Consider the following 10,301-nt stretch of genomic DNA (forward strand, 5'->3'; position numbering starts at 1 on the left):
AAACCTTAAGGAACAAGGAACTTCAGACATTAAAAGGAGGAGGAGGAAAACATGGGGTTAGAGGAAAAAAAACTGTCCTTGCTCTTGACAGCTAAGCAGCTACTATGGAGGCTGCTGGGCCAGGAGGGAGGAGGAGGGTGTGGGAAGGCCAACCTGCTTGGTGTCTGAGCCTTGTGAGCCTCCTCCACAGGTAGGAAGGGCAAGCCTGGCTGTCTGCCTGTAGGACTTTCCCATTGTGGAGGTGTCTTGGTTTGGCTTCTAATGGAAATGTCCCTTGTGGTTGGGAGAGGCGCTCATGGGGTCTCTGTTGGTTAGCTCTAGTGGGGTTTGGACAGTAGGAGTCTGTGGTTACTTGTGTTTGCCAGCTATGTGATGCTGTTGCTGGTGGAGGTTGGGCAGGGCCCATCTTTTGCTTGTCTGGGGGCTTGATAAAACCTTGCCTACCTCAATGGCCCAGCCCAACACTGGTTAGACGCACCCCGCCATGCCTGGGGGTGGGGGGAGGGCGGACCTTGTGGTGATCCCATCTTCCTGAGGAGGTGGCAGGGGATTGAAGCTGCCATGGGTCAGAATGGGGAAGATAGTTACAGAGGACTTTGTAAAATGGAGACAGGGATGGGGATGGGTAAGGCTTGCAAAGTAATGAGGTGCAGGAAGGCCAGGCGTCCCCTATGGGGGCCGGGCCGTGGTAGGGAACCAGTTGGCCCCAACCTATTTGGTTTATTTTGTTCTTGCTGGCTTTCGTGAAGGGTGGGCATCACTCCACTCTTCATAGTTTCATGTGTTAGGATGCCCAGCATTCGGTTTAGATTTGACAGTCAGTGCCACCTTTAGTTTGGAAGGACTCTGCGTGCCTTGGGTAGAGAGAAAAAACAACAACAACAAAAGAGAATTTCAGTCAGTACCCAGTTTTCTTTTGGTGATACTAGGATTTGAACTTGGGGCCTTGGACTTGCTAGGCTGGCATGGTACTGGTGAGCTAGGCCTCCATCCCTGTTTGGTTTGGTTTTTCCCCTAGCCCTGTTTCTTACTGGTTATTTTAGGTATGGGGTCTGGGTTCCTGACTAGGTGCACCCTACTTTAGTCTTCCAGTGTCACTGGGATTGCAGGAGGATGACAGGGCCTATGTGGGTGGAAAGTCAGAACATGGGACCAGTTTCTTGGATCCATTACCTGAGGCGCCTACAGTTGGCCTAGATCCAGCACCTCACTGCTCTCCAAGGCCATGGGATGTCGGGCCTGGAGTCGGGCCTGGGCACTCAGCTCTTCAGCCTGGGGCTCTGTGTGTTCCTCCTTCTCCGTGCCTGTTCCAGCTATTTCTTCAGGAGCCTGAGTCTCCTGGCTGCCTGAGCCCTCATTGATAAGGAGTTCAGGTGGAGCTACACCCTTCCGAAAGGCCTTCAGCTGCTGGAGAAGCCGGCTCTTTGCCGTACAGTCCCTGCAACATAATAAAACCAGCTGAACTTGGTGCCAACTGGAGGCCTGACCTCCTAACACTTCATCACTGGAATGGCCTGGGTGTGGGCTCAGTCACCTGACTCCAGAACTGAAGTCAAGTGGGCAGGACTCAGGTTGCCCCTGAGGACCAGACCTGGAGTCTGGCAGTTTAGAGGATCTTCTCTGGCAGGCACACTGACTTGGCAGAGCCAGGCCAAGAGGGAAGAGACCTTTGTGGCCAGATGCAGACAGAATAGCTAGCGAGTGCCTGGGGTGTGTCCTTGCTCTGAGGATGGGCTGTGGGGTTCTGCCATCTCCGTGGGTATTATGTGGGGGCCTGTTCCACACTTCCTGATCCCAGCTGCTTCCTGACACCACTGCCCCCTACTCCCCCCCACCCTTCAGTGCCTGGCCTATGCTCCCAGCCTAGGCCCTGCTGCTGCAGAGTCTTATTTGCTTTGTGGCCACAGAGGGACCTGGAAGGCCATACTTCACTTCCCTCCAGCCCACCCAAGCTTGTGTTTCCTGCAGATACCGCTTTCCTCCAGCCCAGTCTTTTCTCTAAATTCCCATCATGGAGGGAGCCAGAGGAAAATGGAAGAGGCATCCTGGGGAGGGAGCTGGCATGTCCTAGGTAACGTCCAAGGGTCCGTGGGCTAGGCCAGGAGTGCTACACCCCACCTCAGTCTCAGACCTAGGCTGTGTCCAACACACCAGGGTCAGAGTCCAAGCCCCCAGGAAAGGGGACACCTCGTGGTTACCATGGGCCCTGGGAGGAAGTAGGTGCCTGCTGCGCCTGGTCTCGCTGCTCTCCCATAGCTGTAGTCTCCTCTTCCTCTTCACTGTCAGAGGAGCTGTACTGGGAACTGGGGGAAGAGGACATGGCTTCTTTGGATTGGCCCCATGCCGTCTGCCAGGCTCCACTGCCACGCAGGGTCAACCTCTCTTGCAGTGCTTAGCTCCTCCTTAGGCGGGGGGCAGCAGTCAGCTGAAGCTTAAAGGCTGCCAGACTAACTGCCAAATGACAGGAGAGTACCCAGGCACCGCCGCAGCCTTATGCAGTTTGCCTTTTGCTCCACTCCTCCTCTTAGTCTCCTCTTTCCCCCACCTCCCATGGGATATGGGTCTGGGAGTCGGGCTTGGGGACCAAGTGGGCTGAGCATGTCCCATGCTTGACCCTTGCCCTGTTCCACCAGGTACCTCCAGAAGCCTCTAAGGCCAGCAGGCGACTCTGCCAAGCAGACATGGCTGCAGGGCTGGCCCTGCTCTCTACCTTTCTGAGGACTCCTGGCTTTCTGGATCCCATGGCTTTGTCGGCCTCAGGTCCATGAAGATGGTGGGAGGCTCTGTGTTCAGCGTGCTGCCCTCATCTAGCCTCTGGCATGGCTCCGCCTGGAGGCCCAGCCTCATCACAGCATTCCTGAAAGACAGAGCATGCTGAGTCCCTTCTTTGTGAGTACTGTGACCAGTGGGGCTTGTCCACCATTTGTGAACCTATCTCTGTGTGGAGATGAAAATGAAAAATCCCAGGGAAAAGCTCTGATTGGCCTGCCTCGGGGTCACATGCCCAGGGCTGAACCTATCAGCCTTGCCAGTGGGGCAGGGTCCTATGAAAACCCTCCCACTTTGAGCAGACTGTGTAGATGGTGAAGGGAATTTCCCATAGGGCTTGGGGAAAGAGTAGGGGCTTTGTGCTCAGAGCCACACCTTCCCCTTCTGTGCAGTGGGGATATTTGCAGTGCCAGCCCTGATCAGACTTGAGCACAAGGGAGGATGTGCCCATCTGGCCACGGCTGGCAAGAAGGCCCACCTGCTTCTGGTTTCCTCTTCCTCAGTGTCTTGGGGCATGTCAGCTGGCACCTTCCGGGCAGCAGTGCAGGTCTTGGACTGTGTGGCACACAAAAGGGCCAGCTGCTCTTGGAGTCTGTCCTGGGAGCGTGGCACAGAGTTATCTGGGGATTGAGGGAGAAAGGGGACAGGTTAGTGGGGACCTGGCCCTTTTGACTCAGGTCTCTCACCCACAGTGGCTCAAGTCCTAGGACCCTTTGGTTTTTTTTTTTTTTTTGCCAGTCCTAGGGCTTGAACTCAGGGCCTGAGCAGTGTCCCTAATGCTTCTTTTTCTTTGGGGTTCCTTGTAGTCAGGGGCCCAAGGCTTGGCTCTGTCCCCGCCCTCAGTCCTTTCTGAGGCCTCCAGGCCCAACTTGGCAAAGAGTACTGTATTTATGAGCAGGCACAGACTCCTACTTGAGCTTTGTGAACTAGGGTCCCAGGCAGCCGCAATGCAAAGGGGTCATCCTGTTGACTCGCCCAACTATATTTTTACACTGTATCTTTCTATTACTAGAGGTTTCCTTCTAGTAATACTGCTGCAGACTGAGCTGCAGACACTGTTATAGCTGATTTAGACAGTCTATTGAGTATGGACTGTTTTCAGGTTTTTGTAATCTTTGTAACGTAGTGAGCATCCTGGAATGCACTTTTACCCACTAGGGTGAGTATGTATTGTTTAGGAGGTTTAGGGGAGGTTTGCAGAATGGAATAGCTTCATCAGAAGGTCCTGGGCCTTTCAAATAGTGCTGGGCACCAATGGCTCATGCCTTTAATCCTAGCTACTCAGGAGACTGAGACCTGGAGGATGGTTTCAGTATGAAGCCAGCTTGAGAGGCAAAGGCCATGAGACCATCTTCAGTTAACCAGCAAAAAGCCAGACAGGGCCATGGTTCCTGGTAGAGCACCAGTTCTGAGCAAGAACATGAGGCCCTTAGTTTAAGCCCTGGTATTAGAACATGCAAAAAAAAAAATGGCCCATTTTGTGCCCTCCTCCAGTTGCGTAGTCCCCTGTGGCTCCAGGAGGGTTTGTTTCTCCATATCCTACAAATGAAATCACATGAGGAGTCTGCTGTGGGCCTGGAGGCTGGGAGCTGGCACTGCTCTTGGGTCTCAGCTTCCAGCCTGCCTCCCTTGCTCTCATTGCTGGGGACCCAAGTGGATGGAGAGATGGTGAGGTACAAACTGCCTGAAGCAGGGCCACAGCATAGTGGCTGGGATGACATCAACCTTCCTTCCTATTCCAGGCAGCCAAGAAGCATGAGTAGCATAGGAGCTGACTGCAAGAGCAGGAGGCAGGACCAGTCAACATTCCCCCAGGGAGAAAGAGGATGGGAGAGGAAGGAGTCCTGAGGAGGTGAGGACGGGGAGGTGGTGTGGGTCACGTGGCAGGGGCCAGGGATGAAGGCCCTGTGTATTCCCAGGGCTTGGACAGGCCTGGCACATAGCAGGCAGCCACCTAAGCCTTGCTGGGGCTGAGCCAGCAGATGAGGTGGCTGCAAGGCTGATCGTGCCCAGCCTGCGGCCTCTGTCATGCCAGACACACAAGCAGCTGCTGGCTCCATTTGGCCTTGGTGCTTGAGACAGACCTCGGCCTTGGCAGCTTTCTGCTAACCACCATGCACTTCTGGATGCGCCATCTGTGGGGCTGTCTTCCTGGACTGGCAGACTCTTCAGGATGTAATCCAAATCCCAATCTTCCAGGTGCTGGAATAATGAGGCTGGGGTTACGAGGCTGCCACGGGGTCCTATAGGCAGGGGTAGGATTGCTGTGGGCAAGAGCGACACAGGCGGGGTGGCACTCCACTACTGTTGGGGCGGATGGAGCCGTCATGGGTGGTGTAGAGGAGGAATCAGGTTAAGTGCAGGCCTGCGAATGGATGCACTGGCCCTTGGGATTGAGTGTAGTCTGGGCCTTTTGTTTGCACCAGGACTAGCAATTCTCAACTCCTCTATTTTTTTTTGGGGGGGGAGGCAGCGAGGGGGAAGGAGGAGGGTAATGCTTAGTTATAAAGATGTCTGACCTGGAGGAAACCCTGTGCCATTTTAAAAGTGTCTAAGATATACTAGTTCAAAATGTTTGCTATTTTTAAAAAAAGTTTTGTGCTTTTAAGAAAAAATAGGGCTGGCAAAAACAAAACAAAAAGAAAAGACAGACATTTGTGGCAAAGGTTTCAACTAGAGGCAGGCAGTTATCCTAGAATGAATGTTTTTTCTCTTGGTGGTGCTGTGATTGGAATCCAGGACTTGCAAGGGCTCCACCTCATTCAAAATGAATGTTTCCTCTACCTGGTCTTCTTGCAGCTTCTAGATGAGGAAAACAAATGTTGTCAGGGATGAGCAGAAAGGAAAGGATGGCTTGTTTAAAAGTAATGAACAACAAAACACAAACTAGGCACTGGTGGACTGTACTCCCTGCTCCTCAGGAGGAGTTCAAGGCCAACTTAGGCAAAAAGATCTCCCAAGATTCCATATGCACAATAACCAGCAAAAGGCAGGCTGGGGGTATAAGTTCAAGTGTTAGATCACCAGCCAGGAGCAAGTAAGCTGAGCGAGAGCTTAAAGTCCTGGGTTCAAACATCAGTACTAACACCAAAAAAAAAAAAAGTAATGAGAAAGATTCGTAGGGCTGGGAAGGTGGCTCAGTGGTAGAGTGCTCGCCTGGCATGCATGAAGCCCTGGCTTCGATTCCTCAGTACCACATACACAGAAAAAGCAGGAAGTGGTACTGTGGCTCAAGTGGTAAAGTGCTAGCTTAGGGACAGTGTGCAGGCCCCGAGTTCAAGCTCTAGGACTGGAAAAAGAAAAAAGATTTGTAGGTAAATACTGGTGCCACTTTCCTGTAAGTTGTTAAGCAAAATGTTTGTGTGGCTTTTGCATGCCAGGCTGCAGTGACTTGCATGGTCCCTCTGCAGGGAACTGCACAGCCTACTAGGGCCAGAGCCCTCCTCTCCACCGGTAGAATGGGAGGTGGAAGCCGGGCGCTGGTGGCTCACGCCTGTAATCCTAGCTACTCAGGAGGCTGAGATCTGAGGATCGAAGTTCAAAGCCAGCCCGGGCAGGAGAGACCGTGAGACTCCTATCTCCAATAAACCACCAGAAAACCAGAAGTGGCGCTGTAGCTCAAGTGGTAGAGCACTCATCTTGAGCTGAAGAGCTGAGGGACAGCGCCCAGGCCCAGAGTTCAAGCCCCACGACCAAAAAAAAAAAAAAAGAATGGGAGGTGGATGGCAGTGGGCATGGTGACCCTGTGGACCCCGGATGTGCTGCGTGACACACCTATCTTCTCTCCCCACACCCTCTTCTTCCAGAGTGTTCTGCAGAATCTTCTCATCCTGCCAGACAAGTGTTGTTACCCACTTCCTTCCTTCATGAATGTTCCAGATCCAACCTGAACAGATGTGCTCCTGTTGGGTGTGGGCATTCCAGTGGGGTAATTTCACTTTGGCACTGTCTGCTTCTATATTTTACCCAGGACTACTTAGAAACCTGTGCTTGGCATGAGCACTCTGCTTTCCCTCCAGGGAAAGCTGGAGTCTCTTAGCCCCCAGGCCCCCACCTGCTGGGACAGGCATGGTTGCTTGCCCAGATGATGGTCCTTGGACCCTCAAGCTGGCCTCAGGACCAGCTGCTTCCAGGCCCCACTGGCTGGGGGTGGCAGACAGTGGAGGTGCCTACCTGGAGGGAGAGCACAAGCTGTCCTTCTTGGGGCTCTGCTGAGGAGGCCTGTGGCCTGGGTTCTGGCTCTTCGGCCTGGCCTTGATTAGGTGGGTCCCGAGTGCCCCAGGTCACTTTCTGGAGTACCTCCTTCTCTATCATCTTCCTCCTTTCCAGGCGGAGGGCTCTGCGCTTCGCAGAGTCTTTCCATGCATCCTCATCCCGGGGTTCTATCTTTGGCTTTCCTTCAGGAGAGAGGGTAGCTTCTCCCTGAGGGCCACAGGAAGAACTCTGGGATGCTTTGGAATTGAAGGAAAAGCTTCCAAGGTCACCTTCCAGCCACGAGGAGGTCTCAGCCATTCGAAGGAGGGTGCTGGTATCCGCGCAGCCTTGGGATGGCTGGCCAGGACCTCTTCCTTCCCGAAGGGCTGAGTCCCACATCCTCTGTCCACTCCTGGGTTCAGTGGAGGGTCCCCCAGGCACCAAAACTGGCTATTGAGAAAACAGACAAACTCTGTTAGCATTTGTAAGAATGTATTTTTAGGGACTTTCTTTGGTAGAATGTAAGAACATTTCCTCAGAAGAATTGCTAAAATTCCTGTAGAAATGAAAACCCAGAGTTACAGGGAAATTGTGCCACCTGAATTGTTGGCACAATTGGTCACTGCTTTGCAATTGCCTTCTGTGCTTCTTTGGCCTACCTTGGGCCATTTGGCCATGTGTGTGGTGGTGATGGGCCAGGAGATCAGGTCCAGCCGCACCCACCCACTCACCTGTAGTGAGGCTAGGTAGAGTTGAGCCATGGGAGGTCAATCTGGGGCCAGGAAACTCCTGAAGCCCTCCCTCCGCTAGACTTGAAGGTATGTCAGGCCTTTCTGATATTTTCAGATTGTTAACCACAGCCACATCAAATCCCCAACAGGTTTGACCAGTTGGGGCTGCCCATAGATGAATGTTTATAGCCGATTCTATTTATAAAAGCAGCAATTTCCAGGCACTGTCCTGGGAGGCTTGGGCCTGCACTGTGGCCATTCCTGCTGCCTCCTGCATCACCAGCATTTGTGGGGCACTCTTTCTCCCTCTGACTCTCCAGTCATCAAAGGCTTAGGGGGCTCTGTGAAGCCAGAGGAGTTTGGAAGCTGTGTCAATGGCTGGATAGTACAGAGTGCCTTGGTAGGAAACAGTACAAGTCTAAGGACCAATAGGGGGTGCATCAAGTATGCTGGGTGACCTGGAGAAGGCGGCATGAGTGCTCAGGTGTTGGGCACCTGAACACTTGGGATGGCCCTGGAGGCGTGAGGACTAAGGTGCTTCTAGCAGCAGTTTTAGCTGTTTGAACCCCACTGCCCTAATAATCCCTGAGAGTCATGGTCACACACACACACACACATACACACACACACACATGTACATGCATCATCTGCCCCCATGGTGCGTCTTAGCAAGTCCTCAAACCCTGTGTCCTTCGGACCTTAGATGGAGACCTTTTAACTGCAGGCCCCCAGGTCCTAGGCTCGCTGGCATCAGCAGGCTCTTCAGTGAGCTCCTCAGCCAGGTCTGGAATCAGAACGGGCTGGTTTCGCTGGAAGATGTAGGGCTCCTCTTCCCTGTCGTCAGACTGTGGACAGACCAGAGGTTTGGGGTGGTAAGGCAGCATGGGTGACCAGCTCTCCCACGGGGAGATCTCTCTAGAGGGATCTGGGTCTCTTCCTACTGGCCTTGCCTTGAGCTGCTGCCTGACACCTGTTTAGAAATGAGCTTGGCAGCACCCCCTTGTGGGGATGAGATCCAGGGCTCCCCCTCTAGCAGAGGTGCTGCAGTCCTGCCTGATGCAGAGTAATGGCAGGGCAGGGGTCACTGAGAGCAGCCTCCTACCATAACCTGGTTTGCCACATCTGAAGGACAGAGACTGATTACCCCCCCCCCCCAACTACCTTACAGGATTGATCAGAAGCCAGAAGATTGATCAGTGCTCCCAGCTCTGGGACTAAACTATCCACTCTTTGATTCCTGAGGTCGTGCTAGGAGTCTTGTCAAGTTCAGCTTTGCAGAGGTCCAGGTAGGACCCAAATTTTGCTTCTTCTTCTAACTTTCCCTAAATGCCCAGTGCCAGTCTGGGTACTGAAGCCCCTGCCTGTGGCTCATTAGCAGCATCCCTATCTAGTCTTACGTGCATATGGCTACTGGTGCTGATGCCAAACCAACGTTAGGGGGAGAAGCCCTCCAGGTGTTTATCACTGTGCATTGGGAAGGTCACAGTGGTGCTGTAAGTGGTGGTGCTGGTCCACTCTGCTGTGGCAGAGCCTTCACCAGAGAACCTACATGGGACTCAGGTGTGGGGGGGCGGCCAGGAGCACCAATGGAGTGGCCTTGAAGATTCCAGGCACCATTCGAGTACTTGAGTTTTGGATGGATGGAAGGAAGGAACGAACCAAGGAACCTTTGAATTGGGTGCATGGCTGAAAGTAAAACAAAGGCATGCTCCAGTGGTGGGCCGGTGGTCTGTGAGGAGGATCACTTTAAGGCTGGCCCTGGCCACCCTTGGACCTTTCATGGTATGAAAGGCCAGTCAGCGTCCAGGAGGAAGCTTGCTCACCAAAGACGAGTCTGAGTCCAGAGATGGAAGCTGATCTTTGGCAGCCTTGAGGATGGCATCCCAGGGGGAGCCCAGGGAGGGCACATCTTTGTCTTTGGCTTCCATGGAGACCAGGCTCACAGGATGCCATCTTTGTATGCCATCATCCGAGGAGCTCTGTGGAGAACACGTGGTCAAGGTGACCAACATCAAGAGATGAGGGCCTGCCTTTCTAAAACTCCAACCAGCTACAGGCAAAAAGACTTTACAGCCACCTCTCATCCATTCCTGTGGTTCTGTACTTCGTTACTAGGAACTCAGCTGTATGTGTGAGCAGACCTGCATATGTATATACATATATTTACATCATATATATGTGTATACATGAGATATGTTTAGGGATATATGTATATGAAGACATAGATAAGAGCCAGGAACTTGTAATCTTAACTACTTAGGAGGCTGAGATCTGAGGATGGCAGTTTAAGGCCAGGAAAGTCTTTCCTTCCCGTGAGACTCTATCTCCACTAAACTACCAAAAAAAGCCAGAAGTGGACCTGTGCTTCAAGTGATAGAGTGCTAGCCTTGAGCAAAAATATCTCAAGGGAGTTCAAGCCCCAGTACCAGCAAAATAAACCCACAAAAAAAACCCACAATGAGGGGCTGGGAAGGTGGCTCAGTGGTAGAGCGCTTACCTTGCATGCCTAAGGCCCTGGTTCAATTCCTCAGCACCACATAAGCAAGAAGAAAAAAGCCAGAAGTGGCGCTGTGGCTCAAGTGGTAGAGCGCTAGCCTTGAGCTGAAG

The 10,301-nt window shown here is 52.8% G+C and overlaps 1 protein-coding gene and 1 long non-coding RNA gene across 3 annotated transcripts; one reads left to right on the forward strand and one right to left on the reverse strand.

Annotated features, from left to right (window-relative positions):
• Positions 1-526: 526 nt before the first annotated feature.
• On the reverse strand, positions 527-10,034 carry LOC105982015 (chromosome unknown open reading frame, human C16orf71). Its single transcript, XM_013011417.1, has 9 exons — positions 9,518-10,034; positions 8,393-8,539; positions 6,943-7,413; positions 4,854-4,971; positions 3,248-3,389; positions 2,711-2,857; positions 2,199-2,303; positions 1,174-1,438; positions 527-854 (listed from the first exon to the last, which is right to left on the reverse strand). The coding sequence occupies exons 1-8, from the start codon at positions 9,776-9,778 to the stop codon at positions 1,183-1,185; spliced, it is 1,647 nt and encodes a 548-aa protein (XP_012866871.1). The 5' UTR covers positions 9,779-10,034; the 3' UTR covers positions 527-854; positions 1,174-1,182.
• On the forward strand, positions 2,811-9,234 carry LOC105982021. 2 transcript variants are annotated; one of them, XR_001174855.1, is made up of 3 exons: positions 2,811-2,889; positions 4,512-4,621; positions 8,863-9,234. It is a non-coding gene; the product is annotated as an uncharacterized LOC105982021 (long non-coding RNA). The 2 variants fall into 2 exon arrangements; XR_001174854.1 differs by lacking the exon at positions 8,863-9,234 and adding an exon at positions 6,576-6,809.
• Positions 10,035-10,301: the final 267 nt, after the last annotated feature.

The sequence above is a fragment of the Dipodomys ordii genome, unplaced genomic scaffold (genome assembly GCF_000151885.1).
Source record: "Dipodomys ordii isolate 6190 unplaced genomic scaffold, Dord_2.0 Scaffold14, whole genome shotgun sequence".
NCBI classification, from domain to species: Eukaryota; Metazoa; Chordata; class Mammalia; order Rodentia; family Heteromyidae; genus Dipodomys; species Dipodomys ordii.

What these genes read in the sequence shown, in the direction of transcription:
- LOC105982015 (XM_013011417.1), bottom strand. Translation starts at nt 9,778, where the DNA reads ATGAGAGGTGGCTGTAAAGTCTTTTTGCCTGTAGCTGGTTGGAGTTTT. An exon ending in TGGACTCAGACTCGTCTTTG is followed by an intron (nt 8,540 to 9,517) that starts GTGAGCAAGCTT and finishes GTCTGTCCACAG; the next exon opens with TCTGACGACAGGGAAGAGGA. An exon ending in GAAGAGGAAACCAGAAGCAG is followed by an intron (nt 2,858 to 3,247) that starts GTGGGCCTTCTT and finishes TCTGTCTTTCAG; the next exon opens with GAATGCTGTGATGAGGCTGG.